This window comes from Solanum pennellii, chromosome 6 (genome assembly GCF_001406875.1).
Source record: "Solanum pennellii chromosome 6, SPENNV200".
Lineage (NCBI taxonomy): Eukaryota > Viridiplantae > Streptophyta > Magnoliopsida > Solanales > Solanaceae > Solanum > Solanum pennellii.
In genome coordinates this window covers 5884686-5908484 of record NC_028642.1, presented here as the reverse complement: position 1 = coordinate 5908484, position 23799 = coordinate 5884686, and the positions used below count along the sequence as shown (strand labels likewise).

General features: G+C 31.8%; 2 protein-coding genes across 5 annotated transcripts; both read left to right on the top strand.

Annotated features, from left to right (window-relative positions):
• The first annotated feature begins 566 nt into the window (after positions 1 to 566).
• On the top strand, positions 567 to 10064 carry LOC107021272. Of its 4 annotated transcripts, none has more exons than XR_003579011.1 (16): positions 567 to 810; positions 1967 to 2140; positions 2257 to 2368; positions 2460 to 2561; positions 4673 to 4777; positions 4914 to 4952; positions 5050 to 5133; positions 5223 to 5338; positions 5563 to 5664; positions 5780 to 5893; positions 6021 to 6077; positions 6333 to 6399; positions 6562 to 6615; positions 6744 to 6823; positions 9185 to 9220; positions 9769 to 9860. XR_003579011.1 is itself a non-coding variant. In XM_027918041.1 (16 exons), the coding sequence occupies exons 2-16, from the start codon at positions 2121 to 2123 to the stop codon at positions 9865 to 9867; spliced, it is 1182 nt and encodes a 393-aa protein (XP_027773842.1). In that variant the 5' UTR covers positions 568 to 810; positions 2006 to 2120; the 3' UTR covers positions 9868 to 10064. The 4 variants fall into 4 exon arrangements, 3 of the variants coding, with proteins under 3 accessions (XP_027773842.1, XP_027773841.1, XP_015077381.1); XM_027918041.1 differs by having other exon boundaries at positions 568 to 810; positions 2006 to 2140; positions 6749 to 6823; positions 9769 to 10064; XM_027918040.1 differs by having other exon boundaries at positions 568 to 810; positions 6749 to 6823; positions 9769 to 10064.
• A 3603-nt stretch (positions 10065 to 13667) lies between these two features.
• On the top strand, positions 13668 to 22687 carry LOC107021998 (UDP-xylose transporter 1-like). The gene is made up of 7 exons (XM_027917753.1): positions 13668 to 13734; positions 19762 to 19946; positions 20354 to 20421; positions 20505 to 20637; positions 21007 to 21169; positions 21295 to 21566; positions 22465 to 22687. The coding sequence occupies exons 1-7, from the start codon at positions 13668 to 13670 to the stop codon at positions 22567 to 22569; spliced, it is 993 nt and encodes a 330-aa protein (XP_027773554.1). The 3' UTR covers positions 22570 to 22687.
• The last annotated feature ends 1112 nt before the right edge of the window (positions 22688 to 23799 follow it).

Genomic DNA, 23799 nt, shown 5'->3' with positions numbered 1-23799 from the left:
TATATATATATATATGTATATGTATATATATATATATATATATGTAACTATGGTATTGGGTATTTCGGAATGTATACCATATACGGTATCGTATATGGGTATACATTCCGGAATACCCAATACCATAGTTACACAGACACATAGATACATATATATATATATACACATACACATTATTAAATAACTAACAAATATGCAACCTTGTATTAGTATAAACTAAATGCTTACAAGTTGAAATTTTAACTACTCTATTTTGATTGAAATGTATTTGAATTGTAATTGATTAACAAAAGGAGTTGTTTATACTTTATTTTGCATGTAGATTCCTACATACCTAATGTATTAGTATGATACAATTGAGACATTTTTTAATTGTCAAAGTCATAATACTTTATTATACAAGTATGTACTAGTCGAAGTTAAACAAATTATGATTACTAATTTAGTAAACCATATCTAATTTTTATGATAATAATGCAATATTTTAAAAATCGAATACCGAAATTACTTTATCAAAAATTTCATAGTAATACTCAAATTTTAGCTTTCAAACTTATTTTTGTACTTCTTTTTACCTAAAAGTAAGCACTGAGAGACATTTTTATCTTTAAAAATTTAAAAGCCAAAAACACATAAAATAATTCAATCTAAACATGTTTGGAGTATGAAATTAGCAAAATTGGGTATAGTTTAGAGGGATTTGATTCATTTTCCATCCATTTGGCATGAAGTTCCATGATGGCAAGAAATTTACGTACTTTTAGTTCCAAAGGTTTAACCGGATCTCATCTAAATATTCAGTGAAAATCTGTAAGTTATCCACACTCTTTACCTTTTAAATTGCGATCTTATTTTTCTAATTTCCTTTTGCATGCTCTATACATTCCACTAATTTCTCATATTTTCCCCAATTTTTAAAAATGGACGATTGTAGAAATGATACTGAATTTAATCATGTTTTCTGGAATTTACTAGTATGTCTTTTGGGACTAGAAACACACACTTTTGAACAATCAATTTTCATGTTGAATCGCAGGGAGTTTTGGAATAATAGTAAAGTTATGTCTGTGTTGTGACGTATAGGTTACGGATTCGAGTTGTGGAACCACTAATGCTTGCATATGGGTAGTGTATGTACTACATAGATGCTTCCCTTCCCAAGACCCTGCTAACACACGGATGTGTTGAGCACCCAACTGCCTTTTGCCTAATTTCAAACAAAATTATGTCCAAATGCCTACTAAATGTTCTTTCTTTAAGGGAATGCAAAAATATTAAAAGATAAATATTATGGACCGCAGGTAGTTGTTCTGTTTGTTTAGAAATTTTGTGTTTTGTGTTCGCTAGAAGTCTTATCAGTATGTTAGAAGCTTATACAGTAACCTACGATAGTTGTGAGATTTAGAGAGTTTTAGTTCTTAAAAATTACTAGCATTGGCATCAAATGAGCCTAAATAATGCGAAATGATTCATATAGCCGGCCTCAACTAGTTTCTGTTTGATAGTTGTGATTTGAATGATTCACTGTAAGTAGAAGTTGAATATTCTTCTTAGCTAACAGTTTAATTTCACATCATTTTAATCTTAGTAAGTTTGGCTCACATAGCAATAAGACGGGAGTGAGCATGGAACCTCAAAACTTTATTTATTATTAATTTCTTCCCGAAATTTTCTCTGATGGAGCTTACGAATAGCTTATTTGGTTTCTCTTAGAAGTGAATTCAATTACGAGAATATTTAGACTTTTTTCATTCTAATACTCAATAATTTGGATTCTCTAACAGTAGATGTTGCCCATGACAAGTCTCAAAACATGCACACTGAAAAGACTCTTAGCAAATCAGCAACATACTTAAAATATTAATCTAAACTAGTTGGTAGTGCCTAAATGGATTTATTCCCTTGATTTTGCTCTATCGATTAGTATGTGGAGATAAAGATTTGTTGAAGACGTGAAATTATGCAGGTTACTGGGAACATCTCACATTTCCCCAATGATTAACAGATTCAGCCCTTCTGGCATGACAACATTGCTTATTCTAGAAAGTGTAGGATGCTCAAGGAATTTGTTTATGGTTAGTGCTAACTGCTAACCCTTGGATTGCACAACTTTTATCACAATGACAACCTTGTACCGCAGGTTTGTGGCAATACTTGCACTGGAATAAATTTGATTATACATTTGGATCTGAACTCAAGCTTGTGATCTATGCATATATCTTAGAGTAACCATGTCCTTTTGTTTATCTGATTCAGTGGGACTTTCAGAAGAACGAACAATAGATCCAGACTAGTTATAACGACAATTATGGGAATGGTTTTAGGATATTTTATTGGCATTTCATCTCCTTATGTTTCTTTAACAAAAGTAAGGTAGCCCAATCTTTCCATATCTACTCTGATGTTGATTTAAGAAACAGAAATCATTTGTTGTAATTTTTCTTTTGTATCTTTTGTAGATTAGCATACCTTCAAATCTTATATCAAATCTAGCATTTGGCGATGACCATCGTAGACCTTCTATTGAACGCTTTTTTCCAGAGCATCTTATAACTCCACAGGTACTTATTTCACTACTCTTATCTTCAACTCTACCTTATTGTCTTACTTGTCTAGAATACGAACTTTGGGGACTCCAGTAAAACACAAATGGTATATTAATTTGGCCAGTAAAGTCATGCAAAACTATTTTAATCTGTATCTTTCTTCCTTGCGGTGTTGAATATTGAAAACATGTAATTCCAAATCAACAAAATCATAAAGCGAAATGGATCCATTGTGCTATTAGTACTTCTTAAGTGTATGCCATTATGTCGATAAATATCTACTTTTATAAATTAACGGCTCTTGTACCTTTTCATTTGCATCCATGTTTTTCTGTCTTAAATATAATGGAAGTCAGCATTTGGAAAAGAACTAGTTGTGATTATTTTAAATTGTAAAAGCCTTCTTTTTGGTAGCTGTTGGATCTCAAAAGTTGAGTTTCTTATAGTTATTAACTCTCCCTTTTCCTGTGGTCTAGATGATATCCATATAAAGGCTTACAAGTTCATTAGAGTTCAAGGTTGTATGACTAATAAATTGTTTTAATGTAATATTAAGGAGTTGAATATTTCAAGTGAGTGAAGAAAAATTATCTTCGCGCCAGCATATAAACACACATATATAAGTTATGGGAGCTGCTGCTATATTAAGATGATGAGCGATATGATGAAACTTTTGTTATACTGATAGAGAATAGATGTGGAAACATTACAAGGTGACAGAGAATCAATTTGAATCAATGCTTAACAAATAGGTTATATTTTGGTAAAAACGATTGATGCAATTTATAAGACAAGGAAGAAGGTTCGCAACATGATATTCATTGAATCAGATAATCATATGATAAAGCGCCAAGAAGAATCTGTTCTGGATGATTAAGAAGAAATAGGGGTGTAAACAAATTTATAGGTCTCATAAATTATATGTACGAAGAAGCAATCCCACAATGTTGAAGGAAATACAGAGGAGTTCCCTATGAATGTCAGTTTACTCCTTTGAGCTGCAGAGAGGAGCTGACTAGAGGTTATGGGTTTTTTCTACCAATTGGGGCTCTCAACTAGTACTTACTTTTCCTTAGTCATATATGAGCTAACCAATAATATAAAGGGAAAAGGGTATGATATACCCCTCAACTTTGTCATTTAGAGCTGATATACCCCTTGTTATGAAAGTGGCTCATATATACCCTACTTGTAAACAAATGGCTCACATATACCCTTTTCCTCTAACGGAAATGATAAAAAAATAATTTTAATCTAAATTTTTATTATTTTTTTTAAAAAAATATAATCCCATATGAGTAAATTTAATCGTCGTCAAACATTTTTTTTGACTTTTTTTTGTTTAATGACTAATTTATAATTATTATTTTGATAATCAAATTTATTTATGTTTCACTAATATTCTTGTAAAACTTATTGTATATGACCAAATTTTTTCTTCGAATACGAAATTAAATTATAATACACAAAAAAAATAGTTTAATTTTTTTTCTTTAAACTAAGGAATGAAAGAAAAAAACAAAATAAGAATAAGAAACTCAAATAATTATAATAAAAGAAGTCAAAAAATAATTTATGTATGAAAAAAATTATACCTTGAACTTTGATAGAAGAATCATAAATACCCCTAAATATTTTTTTTAAAAAAATTAGAAGTAATAAATATAAATTTAAAACTAATTTTTTAACTTCCGTTAAATGAAGGGTATATGTGAGCCATTTTGTAACGGCAGGGGTATATGTGAGCCGTTTGTATAACGGTAAGGGCATATATGAGCCACTTTTATAACGAGGATATATCAACTCCAAATGACAAAGTTGAGGGGTATATCAGACTCTTTTCAAATGTGGTTCCATGGTGCTTGTTATTTGCAGATGAAATTATTTTGATTAATGAGACTAGTTGGTGAGTTAAGCAAAACTGGATCTATGGAGAACACAAGATAGTTAGAATTAGGATCAATTGAAGTAGACAGATTACATGAACAAATATATATATGCGTTTATTGAACAAGTATATCCTCGAATAATTTTGCGTGTGTAACGAGATTATGATATAGTTTCGACTGCCATTATAGACTTGAGATCAGAGCATCTATAAAATGTTAATCCGTTTCATTTTCTAGATATATGTTCCAACAAATCCTCGAGGTGCAGAGTCCTTGCCACCACGGATTGTGGTCCCTGAATCAGATTTTTATCTGAGAAGGTTGTGGGGTGACCCAAGTAAGGTATGATACACATATGTCAATAATCATTGGTTAACTTCATTTTCAGGGAAAAAATGAAAAGGAATATCTGCGCATTGTATAGTGTAAGATACGTGCAATATACACTTTTGAAAATTAAATTAATGGATACTTCCAGCGTCATTTGGAGATTTGCATTAACAGAAAGGAGAAGCATGTAGGTTGTCATAAAATTTCCCACATTTATTTTATGTATTACTTCCTGGTGCTTTATTTAGGTGAAGTTTGTCTTATAAACTTTGTTGAATTATTAGGATCTACTAAAGAAGCCAAAGTACTTGGTGACATTTACTGTTGGTTTGAACCAAAAGGACAACATTGATGCAGCTGTTCAAAAGGTAATAACAATGAAGCGATATCATTACTACTTTATCTCTTTCACTTGACAATGCATTCCAAGTGTGATCATTTTCTATGCCTTCATTAGTTTTCAGAGGATTTTCAAATTTTGCTTTTCCATTATGATGGTCGAACAAGTGAGTGGGAGGAGTTTGAGTGGTCCAAGCGTGCAGTTCATATCAGTGTTAGGAAGCAGACCAAATGGTAAGACTTTAAATTTTGTGAGTTTTAAGTTTTATCTATCTGATGCAACAATCAAAGAATAACTTTGTTCTATTCAAACAGAAGACTCTTTTAACTAACATATTTGGTTCTGTTATTTTTTTCCACTAAGCTGATCGATTGAAGGGAAATGAATGCTCTCGGATATAATAACTTGTGTTCATCAAGATTTAGTCTAATATTTGTCTTTCTCTTGCCTTTATCAGGTGGTATGCAAAGAGATTTTTACATCCTGATGTAGTAGCTGCCTATGATTACATTTTTATATGGGATGAAGATCTTGGAGTTGAGAACTTCAATGCAGAGAAGTGCGCGCTATTCCCTGGATGTCTTAGTTGGTTTCTCATTTTCAAAAGTGAAAGTATATGTGTTTTCTCGTATATATGTTGTTTTGGACTAATCTTGGTCACCTGAGTATGCCAGGTATATTAGACTTGTTAAAAGACATGGTCTTGAGATTTCTCAGCCTGGTCTTGAACCCAACAGTGGACTGACATGGCAAATGACTAAGAGGAGGGATGATAGAGAAGTTCATAAGTAACATATTCCGTTAATCCTTTCCGTCTCAAAATTTACTTGATTTGCACCTATTTTGAATGGAAGTCTGTATAAATTAGCCTATGTTCCTTCACGTGTAAAACTTTTTTTGTGGATTGATTAACAGGAATACTGATGAGAAACCAGGCTGGTGCAGTAATCCACGTTTGCCTCCTTGTGCAGCGTACTCTCTCTCTCTCTCTTTCTCTCTACTCCCCATATATGGTCTCTATGAGTTCTACTCACCTACTTCCACATGATTTACTCATTAATATTGAGAGGCAGTTAACTTGTTTCTGCCTTTCTTCAGGGTTGAATGTGCCAACTGCACTCATTTTCTTTAAAAGAATTATGACTCCAGACTAGATTTTGAGTGTTTCAAAGAGCCTTTGCATATTTTATAGGATTTATCATACTTTTCATCTGATTTCTTGTTCAGCTTTGTTGAAATAATGGCTCCTGTGTTCTCTCGAGAAGCATGGCGATGTGTTTGGCATATGATTCAGGTAGTTCCTTATACTCTTAGGATCAGATGCATTGACTACCAATGTCATTATTACTCTTTAGTCGTTATAATCCATTCAAGATGAAATTACCCTGATAATGAGTATATTCTACTATTTCATATACAATTGATACTAATATTTGTACTTGATTTTATTGTATAGAATGATTTGGTGCATGGATGGGGATTGGATTTTGCATTGAGAAGATGTGTAGAGGTTATTATTTCTTATTTCCTCCAGATACATTCTTTATTTGTAATAGAACTGTGTAAAATGAGAGCCGCAGCGGACTTATTTGAGATATGTTGCTCTGGCCAAATCTGAATTTCCTTTTCCATGGTTAGTGCAGCCTGCTCATGAAAAAATTGGCGTTGTTGATTCGCAGTGGATAGTACATCAATTTGTCCCTTCTCTTGGGAGTCAGGTCAGTCAATGTTCATTTCCAGAAAGCTGCTTATTTGTGAAGTAATTATTTTATTGTTATATGGGGAAATTTCCCTACGGATTTGGGAGTCAGGTCAGTCAATGCATTACCCTACTTGCCCAACCAATTTCATACTCCATTTGTGATTTCTTCAGCCAACCATATGTTCCTTAAATATGCATGTAGACATTGAAATTTTATGGGACTTTATAAGATGTCAATTCGAGTTAGGACTATACAAATTGTGTTCAACTCAAATTAGGATTCTTGGAGGCTACTCAACCCTAAACCCTAGTTTATGCATATATAAATGGTACTAAATTCTCTTAAAGACATCTCAAAAGTTCCATAAAGAGATCAACAACATCTCAAAATATTCCACAAAAGTCATGGAATATTCATATAGAGGTCAAATCTAAATCATCCTAGTCGAGAAATACGCCACTAACGGCCCCCGAATCATCGATAAATCTTAGGAGAGGAGAATCAAGGGAGGAACAAATTTGTACTCACAATCTTGATTAATAAAATTATGTTTCTTCATATTTTATTTGTGTGATTTATTTATCTTCCATATGTTAAAAATTTGTTGCAAACAATGTAAAAGTTGAAAGCAATTACCTGAAAGGTAATTATTCTGGGGCAGCTCAATGCCTTTAAAGATGTATCCCATAGACCCCCAAAATTGAAGGCCCTAATTTTTTTAGTAATAATAAAATTATCTTAAGTTTTTTGTACCCAAAAAAAAATAATAAATAATGTTTTAATTTTTTTCGATCATTAAAGAATGTTTTTTTTTATGGATCAGTATTTAAATTAATTTTCACATGATAGGTTTAAGAACACAAAATTAAAAATATTTTGGTATATATATATCTTTAGTTTAAGATCATAAAAAAAATAAAACATTTTTTTTAAAAAAGAAGGAAAGAACTTGAATCTCAAAAGTAAAAAAAATAATTAAAATTTAAGCGTCCAACTTATTTTTGGCTTTAGGCAACTAATTAGCTTGAGCCGCTGAATTTTCCCGAGTGCTTGAGATGATAATGATCAACTTTGTTTTTAGGAGAACATTTCTTTCCTACCAAACACAACTTTAATGGATGGTTTTGATCAAGAACATGCGAAAGTAGCCAAAAAGGAGAAAAGAGGAAAGGTAGGAAACGAAAAAATGAGAATATCATTATAGTTTTGATTTATTAGGAGAAAAACAAAGAAATGCGTTTTTCTTAAAAGGGTAGCACAGTGCGCAAAAAATCTCATATTAGTAGGGTAGAGACAAGGACGGCATCCCAAGGGTTAAATTTTTTTTCATTTGATAAGGTCTCCTTCCCTCTGATTCTGCCCACTTTTTTATGGAAAGAGCATGTGTTTCATCCTTATCCAACCCTTTGTCTCCCTTTTGTCCATCGAAAAAAAATAACTTATCTCCCATTCCTCTCCTTTCATTTATCTTCATTCCTTTTAATAAGGAACACTGATAAAAGAATCTAATCCTATGATTTTTTGGTGTTTGCTATTTGATAATTTTGTGAAGTCATGAGCGACTGCTTGAAGCATCGTCTAAAGACTAACACAGGAGTGGGCTTAACAGTCTTCCTTTTGTTGAACTTGCGGAAAGATGACATAATCTTGTATTACTTTTTTAAAATTAAAAAAAATGGGGTAGGGTGTTACACAAAAATGAATCAGATGGTCAAGCTAGTTAGTTTTGTCATATCAGCAGTTAGTTACGGGCTATTGAATTAGTTAGAATCAGTTTGCAATTTAGAATCTCTCTCATTTCTATAAAACACATTGTATCATTACAGATTGAAACATCAATTCGAATATACAAGTATACTTTTCCTATTGAATTCTATTCCTTATCTTCTTCTCTTCTCATCCTCCATAGCTGTTAACTCGGTAAAACTCCTGTCCAACTGCTAAAACCTCAGATTCCTCTGAGAATCTGTGCATTTTGGCTGACATAGGGGAAGGGAAAATTGGGAAGGGGATTACAAGGTGGGAAATTGAACCATCAACAATAAGATGAAAGTTTAGATAGTCAATTAACTGAGCTACTAAGATTTCCGACCCCTTGTATTACTCTCTTCTTGAGGATAAGAGAAATAGTTGCATTCTTCCTAAGAGAAATAGTTGCTTTCTTCCAAATATGAGTTTTTTGTTCTTCTCCGCATGTGGCTATATATCCTACAGTATATTTCCTGCTTTGAATTTGTGTTTTTATAACTATGTCATACTTCTTTGTATTGAATAACAAACTTGCTAATAGATTACATATATATATTGCTTGAGTTATTCATTAATCATTGATTCTTTGTCATGTTCTTGTTTTTTTCTTCTTCTTTTGGATTACAGGGTGAGACTGGGAATGGCAAAGCTCCTTGGGAAGGGGTAAGCATGTCCATGCATTGCCTGAAATTTATAATGGCAACTATATATCATACTCCCTCCTGTGTTTTTTCATCTGTCATACTTGACTTACTCATCAACCTATACTCTCTACGTCTCAATTTATGTGTCACACCTTTTTTTTATCCGTCGCAAAAAGAATATAATATTTCTATATTTGAAAATAATTTAACTTTAAAATCTACCTTTACTCTTAATGAAATCCTTTATGGTATAGCCCACAAATGGTCAAGGAAGTAGTTTAGACCAAAACTTTTACAACTCTTCCTTTTCTTTCTTAAATTTCTTATTATAAAGGGAGTAGCATTATTCATGAAGAGTAGTTGTCAGATTAACAATTATTTCTTCCGTCAGTAAACAATTGCTTTTTTGGTGTAATTAAGGTTGAGTTGAAAAATATCAAATGTGTTTTCTTAATTTTCCATAAAGTGAATGAATATTTTGAAACAATTTTTTCTTGCTGAAATAATAGATCAAAAACATTATTTGATTACTGTATTGGCTAAAGTGAATGAAACTATGTATTGTAGGTAAGAGAGAGGTGTACAAATGAGTGGGCTATGTTTCAAGATCGTTTAGCCAATGCTGATGAATCTTATTTTGTCCAACATGGAAAGAGTAGAATATAAAACTCTTTCAATTACTTTCGAAAGTCATATTTTTTTTTCTTTCTAGTGTGCAACATATTTAAGTTTCCAATGTTAATTATAACCCTAATGACATGATTAAGGTATTTCCCTGATATAGCAAAATCCAAGTGAGAATGGTGGATTAATACGTTTAAATTACACCTCCCAAAATAAATATAAAGCGGTTGTTGTTCAAACGTAGAACCTAACTAAGATTAGAGTCTATCCAACAAGGAATAAGTTTGACTCGGTTCAATTTTTATTATTTGGGCTCTTAGTCATATTATTTTCGAAGGGGGGTTGTGTAATAGATCTAATTCTATAGTAATTGCAATCAACAAGTAATAGAACATCAATTTCACGGGTTCTGAATCAATAAAAGTTGAAAGTGAAGTTTTTTGATACCCACAAAGTCATGAATTAGTAAGACCAGATATTAGTAACATTTTCTAGCTAGCGTTTGGCGATAGATTTCCAAATATTATTGGTAAATATTATTTGAGTGAAAATTTGGGTGAAATTTCACCATGTGTTTGGCCATAGGATTTGGGAAATATATTTCACATTTTTAGAAAAATATGATTTATGCACACAAGTTTTAAAAACTATCAAAACTAACTAAAAGTTTGTATTACAAGTCAATTGGATGTTCGTTACAACAATAACAAATAGTGTCCATGACACTAAAGCAATGTGGTAATTTGGAGTGAGTGCAACAAGAATTATTCCATACATCGTGAAGTAGACAAAGCACATGACTTTGTTACCTAGAGCCAATTTTTAATATTTTTCATCAACAATCATATCATTATTTAATATTCACTAAATATTTCATCACTATTTTGGTATTCACATAAAAAAATTATGTAATACAACGCAAGCAACTACTAGAGAGAGTGTTTTTGTAAAAGATAAAAGATTGGGGTAAAATTTTAATTTTTAAAATATCCCAAATAATGAGATTTGACCCAAATACTAGAAAAAACTAGTATTTGGAAATTTGGGATATTTGCCAAATAATGGCAAATTGTATGGACAAACATTATTTGTCAAATTTTTCCCAAATATTATTTGGAAAATTTATGGCCAAACGGGCCCCTAGTGTGTGGCATGCAAGATTGGTAAGTTAGGTTCAGCTATTTGGTTGGTCCCCTAAATAAGTGAATATCACCACGTGACTTGGTCCTTTTGCGCGTGTTTGTTTAACTAATCCTTACCCTTAATCCCAAATTATCTATTTCCAGACAAGGTCAAGCTATTAGATGAGGGTTGATAGCCTCAAATCTTCGATGTATAATCTCATTTTCATTCTTTACCTCCTTGGTATGGCAAGTAAGAATATGGCGAGTTCAAATGTATGCATCTGTTAAAAAGCAATCAAAGTGAAGAGAAAAATAATACATGCATCCACACATCTTTTAGGGATTACTAAAATTAAGTCTCTACTTCATTAATTCTTATGATTCCTAGCGATAATTAAATATAACGAAATCATGCACTTACATGATGAATAGTAGAAATCCAGAATCTTGAATTTGAAATTCAAAGTAAAAAATAAAGATCCAATTGTAGTTTTGCTCCAAAATTCAAAAATTAAAAAGGCAAAGTAGTTATTTACTTCTATTTTTAGAACTAAAACGAACGTAATCCATAAAAGAAAATCTAGAAAAAGTATTTATAGACATTAACAATCCATCCAAATCAAACTAGAAAAGTTGGGTTTGACACTTTTTACGGAACAATCTACGAGGCGTAGCCCCTTTTAAGGCTTGTGGAAGCCTATTGTAGATGGAAAGAACTTCCGTCTCAAGAATTTTTCCATGGACAGGAACTATAATTTGTGGAACCTTTTACAACTCATACTCTTCCCTCATTAAAATTAGACTTCTTACACCTTTCTATGAATCTTGACCAGGACTCCATTCTATGGGTCGTACCGTCTCTTCATAGAACTCGGGATTTTCAACTTTGTGAATCTTACTTATGATTGTGTCTACGACTTGTCCTACATCACCATTTTTTAGCACTTAACCTTTTGAGTCCTATTTTTCTGCAAATTAAACACAAAAACTCATCAAATCTGCTAAAATGTGCAAGAAAACTTACACAAATTCTAAGTTTAAGCATTAAAAGTATCGTAAATTCACAACATATCAACACTCTCAACTGAAAATCATTGTTTGTCTTCAAATAGCTGACACAACTAACACATCACGTCTAACTTAGCAAAATAAAACTAAGAACTTATATCAACCACATGGCTTTCAACATTTCAATTCACAAACACGACATCCTCTTTTTTCTTATATCCAATGTAAATTATCAAGTTCTTAAACTGCATGCAGATCAATGAATGACATCATCATACAAACAGACAAGGTTAAATACACAAACAACAAATCACCTATCTAATCAATAATTAACAAAGCTACTCTTGTACCCTCACCACAAAGAAGTCGTGTCCGCACACAATATTAGGATTTTCAAAATCTGGGACTAAGTAACACTCAATTTTACAAAAGAAATTCAAATCATGCATGTAAAATATCATAGACTTGCCCGTATTTTCTATACCTTAACTTTTGGTAGTTGAACTAGAATCACTATAGGACTTTACTTAGATTGTAAGCAAGGCTCGATAATGGGTATGTATATTTGAAAATAGTGGCTAGAGTCCTTATTGATACTACAATGCCTTTGCTTTACTTTTATCCTCCCTTTTCTCCATTTTTCATTCTTCCATATTGACTTCCAAAGACAGTAATTTCTGGCAGCTCTTTGATTTTTTAAAAAGAAATTATGTCAGCATCTGTCACATCTTTTTTTTTTCCATTTACACTAGTTCTTTTTGTACGCCATTTTTCATATTAACCTCTATAGACCCTCAACTTAAGCACTTTACCTGAGTTGAGGTGCACAATGTCCAAGGAGGGGTCGGGGCAAAAATAAAATTTTACATGACAGAAGAAAATCGGAAACGCGATCAGAATAACACCACAAAAAGTCTTTTTGATATTCAAAGTCATGGATCAAGGGATAATTAATTTCATTTGACTAGTCAGTTAGGTTAGTGGACTAAATTCAAAAATGGTGTTTGATCCTTTCCTTACCAACACTCCTATCATTTGGTGAGACTAATGAGACAAGTCATAGATTGACACACAAAGTAAATATAATGCAAATAGCTCACTCAAACATGACATAAAGTCTTCCTATCAACTACTGACTATCACAAAGTGATGAGAATTTAAAAAATATTTAGAATAATATCAATTCCAGATGGAAGTAGTATATATAATTAAAAATATTTTTAAAAAATGTTATATTACATATAAAAAGAATTGCGAATATTAGATATTTAATTAATAACTTTATATGAAAAATAATATCTTAATTACAAAATAATAGAAATAATAATATAACATTAAAAATATGAAATAGATAGTATGAATAATAGTTCTCCAAATTTGGAGAACTACTATTCAACTCTGTATAATTGGAGAATAGTAGAGGGTAAAATAGAGATTGTTTGGAGACGCATTCTCTAGTTTACTCTCCAAACATAGAGAAATATATTTAAAATACATTCCTACTCCTGAACTGATAGCTGATACTTTTACTGTTTGCAAAAGCAATATCTAGAGATTTATGTAAGAAACATGTTTAGACTCTAGGTTTGTGTTGGATATGATAATATTTATGTATGGTAAAATAACTTGGTAGTTATAATATTCTCATCAATGTATGACTATGTTGAATTTATATTCATATCTCATATGCGTGTGATAATGATTTTAGAAATGAAGTTTGTCGATAAGAGTCTCCCTGAGAAGATAAATTTGAGTATTATTGAAAAGAGCAACTCAGGTTAGACATCTTTTAGGTGTCTAGACCAAAAGTTGTACGATGTTCGAATGGTTAAAAAAATGAGGTGAGAACATTGTAGCACGTGTTTCAACGATCAATGGGTTAATGAAAGAATGGTTCTCTGCTTCTTCATTGTATGAGATCCCCCAAAAGTTAACTTTTTATTGATGAACTAATTTTGACCTTTTTTTGTTTCTTGAAGTTTCGATCGGTGATGCTATTTAAGCGTGTGACTAATAGCCATAGTGAATCGGTAATGTAGTGCATGTCTAGAAAAATAGTTGATATGAAACAAATAGATTCTAGTAGAAAGGGAAGATGATTAAATGAACAATTTCACTTGCATACACAAACATATTATTACTCTAGGGTGTAATTGGGTATATATATAAAGTTGGACATGAAATCGAGTTCATCTCTTTAAGAGGATGAGAGATCGAATAGGTAACTATTAAAGTAGTGAAAGAAGTATGGGTATTGTGAGTAATGGTATCCTAATATTACTAGTGAATACTTTACATGTGATTGAATTCCTATATATATATATATATAGAGCTATTAAAATACTATAGTTAAACTCTTGATGCTCAAGAGTCGCACAAATTATTTGTCGTATGATTTATGTGTTTAGTTGACGGTGTGTTGACTTGAGTCTTGTCCATCATGTGCAAAGTGTGCGATATAAGTTTTGGATCGTGGATCATCCATGTGGACCGACCTGATCTAATCCAAGAAGTTATCTGAGAAGAGAGATAAGAATTAATTATCTCTTATTTGAAAAAAAAAAGAATAGAAAATGGGGAACAATTATTGAACTAAATAACTAAACCCTCTTCATGAAAAGATTTATTCCTTTAAACGGAAGGAAGACAACATAAAAAAAAAAGAAAAAGATAACACAAACAAGAAAAATAAAAAACTTTCTCTGTATGAGACAGACGACATTTATTTTGTGAATCAAATTTTGTTTCCTAGTATTCAAAGAGGGATTTTGGAACAATCGTGTAAAAGTAACAGAATCAACAACTTCTATGGCAAAAATAAGGTGAACAACTCGTCAATTTTGCTCTATATATCTAACACAAGAGCCCTTGATTTATATGTGAAAAGATGAATCACAAGATTCATAGAGATTGTAACACTCATATTTGAAATCAATAAATACAATTGTTATGATATTTTCCATTCTTGATTTTTTTTTCTGAATACGGATTATATTATCTACCCTCTTGGTACGTTTATAAATACGTCTCTTTTATTTTATGTATATATGCGTCAATCTCTATAGTTGAAAAGCTAGGCTAGGGTACTTAATGGAGAGAGTTGGCAAAATAGCCACTCTCAAAATTTAATTGAGAATTTAGATAAAAGTCTTCAAATATTGGTACTTTAGACACTAATTATGACATCATCCATTATTCTTCCAAAATATGCAAGACCAACTCTAAAGTTTTTAGTATTACACTTTTGTCCACCATCCCTTCCAAAAAATATTTTTCATCATTATTTTCGGATTTGAAAATAATCAAAAAAAAAAAATATTTTTCAAGTCCAAAAGAGCTCCTATTTTCAGTCGTTTCACCTATTTTTATCGATTCCGATGATTTTTTTGGAAAAATCTTCCTCTTCACAGCTGAAAATCTACGTTCTTTCTCATTGCCTCTAGTGTTATTTTTTAAAAATTTTTGTAAAAAATATTTTAATACCATTTTTACTAGCTTGAAAATTTCACCCAGTACCTCATTAGTAGATAGATTCCATATTAGAAGCCCTACTAATACATTTCTCCATTCCAGAGCTAGCAAAGTACCTATTATATTCGTTTCATTTATTGACATTTTTTTGGAGAATCTTCTGCAAACCTTACCCAATTATAGACCGATATCGTAATCTAGGATCGATCATTGTGGTCATAATGTCATTAGTTACAGTAGTTATTGTTAATGGTGATTATATGAATGTGTGTGGAAGGAGACTCCTAAATGTTGGGTTTGAAAATTATCTAGTAAAGTGACGATGGTAATCCCATTTTGTCGTAATGATTTATACACAACATGGTTCATATCGTAATTGAGATGTTCGAAACTATATCGTGAGCCAAGCGAAGTTATGATTAGTTATCTAATGAATGAAAAGGAAAAAATACATTCCACATTCATAAAAAATGACAATCAAGTGTCCATGTACATGTTGGATGTCACCGTCGATCGCACTAGGCCAATATTGAAAATAAATATTGTCGTGAGGTCTTTGGTACTCCTCTCACCCATCCTACAATCGATGACGATGATTCGATTGAAGATAAAAATTTGGGTGATCATTGATATGGATGGTCATCCCAATGGAATCATTGTAGAGTTCAAATAGTGTGTTAGATGTCTATATTCTTTCAGTATCCTTATCGATATCAAGTTTGGAAAAAAGAAATCTAAGAAAATAGGGATGTTGGAGAGACTTTCAAAATCAAGCAAAAGAATAAGTATTTAGTATGTAATAGATCCGCATACAAGAGAACTACATGTAATAACAATAAATTTTAGATGAGGTTGCCCCACTTTGTTTTTGTAACTCAAGGTAATGTATGTAATTTGAGATTTATCAGTTTGGTATAATTAGTAGCATGTTTACTAGATTAGGATGCATATGAATAGATCATAACTAGTCGAATTTTAAAAAGAGAATAATTAATTAATAAGAAATGAACTATTGAAATTTATACAATTAAGTAAGTTTAAACAAGTCATATAATCATAGAAGAGTGTACATATATTGATAATAACGATCAAATATGTCTGAGGATGAGTTGTTGTTGAACGAATGAATTCCTGACAAAACATACTTGCACTTTAGTAAATATTATTTTGAGGAGTTAATGGTATAACACCTATCCATTCTCGTACATATATTGTAACGACCCATTTGGTCATTTTGAGTACTAGAACTTTTTATTTCATAAAGACTCTTTTGATAGGTTCTAAATGGGTTTGTTGGACTATTTGTAACTATAATTATAAAATTAATGGGATATTTTTAATAATTAACTTAGTTGATGTTTAAATAAGATAATATTAAAATTAGTAGTGGACCACTTTTATCGCTTTTATAATTAGACATATAAGAGAATTAGGGTAACGAATAATATGCACAAGAGAAGAAAAAAAAACAAAGGGCAGTTGCATGAAGATTGGGAGGTGACTTTAGGTGAGAATTATTTTACTCCAATTCTTTTTAGTACATTAATTATATAGATAGTTGTTAGTGAAGTAAGAAATTTACTAAGTCAAAATGTATGAAGGCGATATGTATGTATATGAATCACCGATTGGTTGAGCTTTTGGATAAAAATGAGGAAGTTAATAATTTGACAAGGGTGAATTATGAATTGTTAATGGCAAAAAGGATAATGTGTTAAGTTTCTGCATATTTCATATATGCAGATTATGGTTAAAGTGTAGTTTGAGTTGTTGTTAGTTTGTATGTCAGTGGGTTCATGATTAGTGGCTTCCATCTTTACATAATAATATTTTGTTCTCACATTATAAACTATTAGGATATATTGAGATAGAATATTTAATATAGGTATGTCGAATTACTTAAATTTCGTTAAATTTATGCTAATTGGAGGAATTTAGACTTTTGCTTGTGTTTGAACTTTAGGAAATTAATTATTGAATTAGGTGATTTTTTGGGTCTAGGTTAGACATGAATAATATAGATTTTTATAGACTCGTTAACTTATAATTATATGCACATATAATTGATAGATTCGAAAGGTTTGGAGGCATGAGAAATGAAAAAGTATTGGAGAAGTAGCTTGCTTGACTTTGGTTCTTCGATGGAGGACGGTTATGGTTTATTCTATTTGATAGATAGCGACTGATATGCATTGAATGATATTGTGAAGTTATTTGTGCACTTGATTGTGTGATTGTGTAGCTTGTATGTGTGATTTGTGATTGGTCTAAAATTTTGAGACCGTGAAATTTATGATCTTGAACCCTCTCTATCGAAGTGATGCCTTGAATAAAGAAGGCTTACTGAATATAGTTAATGAATTGAAAGTGGTAATAATTATTAACAAATAAATGATATTGTTGGATCGGAGTGTCACGTTCTGATACAGTATTCTTGGATTGGATAGTCACGTTCCGCCCAGTATTATTGGATTAGAGTATCAAGTTCCAACACAGTATTCTTGGATCGAGTGTCACGTTTCGACACAGTATAATTGGATCGGAGTGTCATGTTCCGACACGGTAATATTAAAGGAAAAAATTATTGAATTAACTTAATATACTTAATCTCAAATAACCCATTTCCCAAATGAGTGTGTTGTGGAGGCATGAGTCTCCATTTCTGTGTTAAATATTGTGAGTGATTGTGTACTGGCTTCCGTTGTTACTTGTTCATGTTGTTTGTTGCTTTCTACCGGTTAAGTGTCATAGTTGATTTTATACTATTATTCTTTGTATATTAGTTACTATTTTGAGTTGACCGATGATATCTACTCAGTACATGTTGCCCCGTACTGAGCCCTACTTGTGTTTTTCTTTGTTTCCATTTAATGGAGTGCAGCGAGTGTACCAATGACTTTGATTCGCCCTCAGCTCTAGCCAGTCTCCAGCATATAAGGTTCCAGGGTGAGCTATTCATTCAAACTCGTGTTGGTTTTTCTCGGTCATGACATGATGTCCTATGTTTTCGAACACATACCCTTTTTTTTTATTTTGGTGTATTTTATAATCTTTGACTTAGTATTTGGAGATTAAATGTCCTTGATATAATGACTTCATATTTTGGGTATAGCATACAGTAGCCTATAATGAATTTGTATTTCTTACACTAATAAGATTTAAGATTCCGTATTATGGTTTGTAATTTGTAAGGTGAATGATTAATATATGTTGGGGTTGAATTCATTGGTTTACCCACCTAGGAGGTTAAGTGTGGGTGCCACTTACGACTCGATTTTGGTTGTGACAAACTTGGTATCAGAGTGTTAAGTTCGGTGATCTCATCACATAAGGAAAAGTCTAGTAGAGTCTTGCGGAACGGTACGGGGATACCTTTACTTTTCTTCGAGAGGCTATAGGACTTTAGGAAAACTTCATTCCTTCTTTCTTCCGTGCTACTACTTGAATCCAGTTGGTATCTCGGTGACAAAAATTGGTATCTGAACGTCTTCCATACTTCTCACATATGGTTAGTACTAGAGTATTAGAAGTTGAAATAGTAACACTAGAAATAAAAAAAAATGTCTCCTTGAAAATAGATATATTTTCTCGATTAACTATAGGACATGTAATGACTAGTATTCAACATGATTTTTTAATTAAGTTTATAAAGTTTAAACCCCCATTCTTCATAGGTACGAAATATGAAGGTGCTTATGATTTTTCTTGTGATTGCCATGTGTTTGGTGTTCAGGCATGTGTGGTGGAAAATAAAAAGGATTACTTCCTTTTTAATTAAGTTGAATTCGTAATCATGTCAAGATCAGTTTATTTTTACTTGAATAAAAATTGAAATCGATATATTAATTGTGGAATTAAATTCTGCAAAATATATCTCACACTAATTAATCAATTTTATGAGGCTATGACCTTAACAGTGCCTTGATTATATTGAATTTTTTGGCTTCATATGAATGATTTTTAAGTTTTACTGATAAATCCATTAAGACACTCAAATTCAGACTTATTTTAATTAAACTTCTAAAACCTGAACGCTTGATAGGGTGTTCTTATTGGACAATTTTTGTTTAAATTTTTTAAAAAGAACTTTTGTATGTTCTCAAACGTACATCTATTAGGTAGTCAAGCGATTTAACCACATAAAATATGTTATCTTCTTTAGTTATACACATAAACCTCAATAGCAACAAATTAAAAGTGATATTTTATTACTTATTAAGACAAATAAGCGTAATAATTAGAAAAGATGTCATATTAATTTAAGTACTGATTTAATTTATCGGTATATGGACACTTGAGAGCACTAAAAAAAAAATTCAAATTTAATTTGCAGCAACAACATTAACAAGCTGGCATCTGATGTTGACATATGTTACACTTCATGTGGCACTGAAATTGAATTTGTTTGAGAACAAACCCATTGATATGAAGACTGTGGTTCTCTTTGGTATCTTAAATGGCATTTCCATTGGTTTTCTCAATCTCAGCCTTGGTTTTAATTCTATTGGCTTTTACCAGGTACATTCAAATTATTTTTTAAAAAGTGAAAACTTTTGGCCCATAAAAGATCAACGGAAAAAGGATCTAAAACTATTATTAATGGTATTCATATACCTTCATTATATTTTTAGCCATTAGTGTCCCTCGTGTTCAAAAATTAGATCATATATGCCCTTCACTCTACTGGAAGACGGGATACATGACACAATGTTATCTGTCGATTCGATGTTTAGTAAATATCAGATCAATGGATAAGATTATGTCACATGTATGTCTATTAGTGTTTTAGTTTTTGGACGATAGAGGCACCAATACGTCAAAATATGACGGATAATATTTACATACCATTTACGATAGTACAGGAGTACATCTATCATTTTTCCCAATAAGTCATTATCAATTTGCTAAGTTTCTTTCTTTTGCAGATGACAAAGTTAGCAATTATACCTTTCACTGTACTTTTAGAAACTATATTCTCAAAAAAACAATTCAGGTAATTTATATTCCTATATTTCAAAATAAATAATTACTATATACGATAGCTACATTTTATTTTTTATTTTATTTTATTTGCAGTCGAAATGTGAAATTGTCTCTATTAATTCTGCTGCTCGGAGTGGGTATCGCTTCCATTACCGATCTTCAGCTCAGTTTTGTTGGCACAATCCTCTCTCTACTAGCCATTCTTACAACTTGTGTTGGACAAATTGTATCCTCTTACGATTTCGTCTAGTTAAGTTATTTCCAATAATAGATGCACCCATGCATGTTTATGACAAAATAAGCTTGAAAATTGAATAAATAGTATCATATTATAACTTGTGTTGGACAAATTATTTCTTACTTACTTGTCCAACTATTTATGTAATGTTATGTGCACTGACGGTAAGTAATAACTTAACATCATCACAAACATGATAACCTAAGAAATTGAATAAATATTTACTTGATATATAGACTAGTCATGTAACTTAAAAATCATTTTCCAATTATTATGGCCTATATCAATGTAATTTTCTTTGTTTCCAAAAGAATGTGAATGGTTATTTCATGATTTGACTTGACCCCTACAATTCAGCTCACAAATACAATTCAAAAGAGGCTCAACATTTCATCTACACAATTATTGTACCAATCAGCCCCTTTACAAGCAGGTATTCTAATTGTGACAGGCCCTTTGGTGGATCAATTCCTTACCAAAAAGAATGTTTTTGCGCACATTTACTCCTATGTTGTATTGATAAGCAAAACCCTATAATCCCCATTTTTCTTAAGAATAATATAATGTGTATATATGTTCTAGCTATATTTTGAATTTGCTTAGTGAAAATTCTGATTCTATCGTTTAAATGGATGATTTTGTAGGGCTTCATATTGTTGTCGTGCTTGATTGCTGTGTCAGTGAATTTCAGCACATTTTTAGTGATTGGGAAGACATCACCAGTGACATACCAAGTGTTAGGTCACTTAAAAACATGCCTTGTTCTAGGATTTGGCTATACATTGCTGCATGATCCCTTCACATTAAGAAACATTGTTGGTATACTTCTTGCCATTGTTGGCATGGGATTGTATTCGTATTTTTGTAGACCTGAAACAAAAAAGAAACACCATGGAGATCATTCTTCCATTTCTCAAGTAAGAATATCTCCCTCTATTTCTCTTCTTTTTTTTTACCACTTCCAACTTTTATACATTACGGGTCGTTTAGTTGATTAAAATCATACATATATTAATTAGTCATGCAAAATTTAGATATTCATGTATTAGCTATAAATATATTAGTTATTTCATCTTCCATCATGTACAAGACAATACATAAATTGACTCATAATCCGAAGTACTACTTAGTGTGCTGAATTTTATACAAAGAAACTACTCCCTCCATTCCATATTAATTTAATTTTTGAGACATTTTTCATTTTTCAAATTACCTTAATTGTTCAGTTTTCAAGACTACTTTTAGAGAGTTCTTTCAATTTTACCCTTCATTAGTTAGTATTGAAATTAGTGATTAATTAACATTTAATTATCGTAATCATAAATTTGACAATGATTAATAAGGGTAAAAATGAATAACTAGGTTTAATTTATGCCTTAGTCTACTTTCTTAAAGAGTACGGTGAAACACCTAAAAAAATTAAACTAATATGGAATAGAGGGAGTAAAAAACTATCAAACATGGGAGTATTAATTAAGCCAATTATTTCAATGCCTGAATAATTCTCTTCCTAAAGAGCAAGCGATTGACACTAACAAAGGCGACTAAATCTGTATTCACATTTGAAAGTCCAACATTGTGTCTGTGTGTGTGTGTGTGGAGGGGGGGGGGGTAAATCTCTCCCTAACAAAGGCAACTCATTGCCCAAGGAGACTCGAACTTAAGGCCTCTTGGTTAAGAATGAAACAGTACCCACTCCATCACAAACTTTGTTGGTAACTACAAACATGTTAAAATATACTATTGTACTTTTGTTGATGAGTTATATGATTGTATTTTGTTTCTGGTAATATTATTTTTGTTATATCATCTCAGGTTAAAGAGAACGATACTAGTACCCCACTTCTGGGTGGGAAGGATGGTCATCAAGATAAGGAAGATCATGAATCTAAGAAGTTATCCAAGGACTCACTTGTTTAAAGTTTAGAGTTGAGATGAGGATTTTACAAAAAAAAAATAATTGATTTTGAACACATTCCACTAGGATGTAAATGATTTTTGGTTCATTCAATAATATTGCCACAAATTTGTTATATTAGTTTTTTTTCCAACCAATACAAACTTGTTATAATAATGTTTAAAAAAGGTTCAAAGAGTTAAATGATGTGACAACATCCTTACCATCCCTTTAGGAAAAACATAGAACTAAGCAACTTTATACACTAGCAAAATGTAAATTTTTGCTAAAATATGTGCTACAATATTCCAAAGATCTTAGAATCTCACCATATTGATCTCTTCAAAGAACCTCATAAGTTTTTAATTGTCTTCGGAAGTAATCCCTATTTCCCATGAAACTATAGTTCTTGGTAGTACCATATCAACCACATTTTCCGCGTCTGATAAGGCTTGAACTTTTGACCCTCCCTTTTCACTAGCATTTTCAATGTTGTACAAAATGCAATTGTTTAACCGGTGGTTGTTTTTCCAACATATTGAATTGGGGTGTCAAATGCTTGAACCAGATCACCAGAGTTAATAATAGTTGTCATACCAACACTTGTAATCTTTGTCAGGATAAAAAAATGGGCACGATGGCACTTGTCTATTTCCACCAAGCCAAGTCAGCCTCAACACAATAATACGAAAGAAAAAGTAGAGAGGAAAAGGAAGAACAAGATAAAAGAGGAAAAATATTATTCTACTAACACCATAAGACCTGGTTATCACGTGTACAAGCCACTAATGTAAATACATAATATAAAAGATAAATACACGTCTCAAGTCTTTGTTTCTCAAGTAAAAACAAGCATAAAGTAAAGGTATAAGAGGGCCCACCAGGATGACAATGTGTAACACCCCATATGCTGGAACTACGAAAGTGAAAAAAAATTTGCACCTACAGGGGCCACCTACGGACGTCACCCACGGACCGTAGGGTGAACCACGATCCCTGCTGATTGTCCTTAAATGGACACCTGCAACCCCTCTCAAAACCAACCCAGAAAATGGCTAAGTTTTGACCCATGGCTGACCTATGGTTCGTAGGCCAGACGACGGTCTGTGGTCTATATCTGTAGGTCATACCCCTAGAAACCAACTTTAGTCATGACTGGCGGCTCACTAGCTTGAACCGTCAGTCCATTGAGTGTTCGTCAGTGTCGTCCATCGGTGACCCCGATAATAACTAAGGGGTCTTTTAGTCTTTTA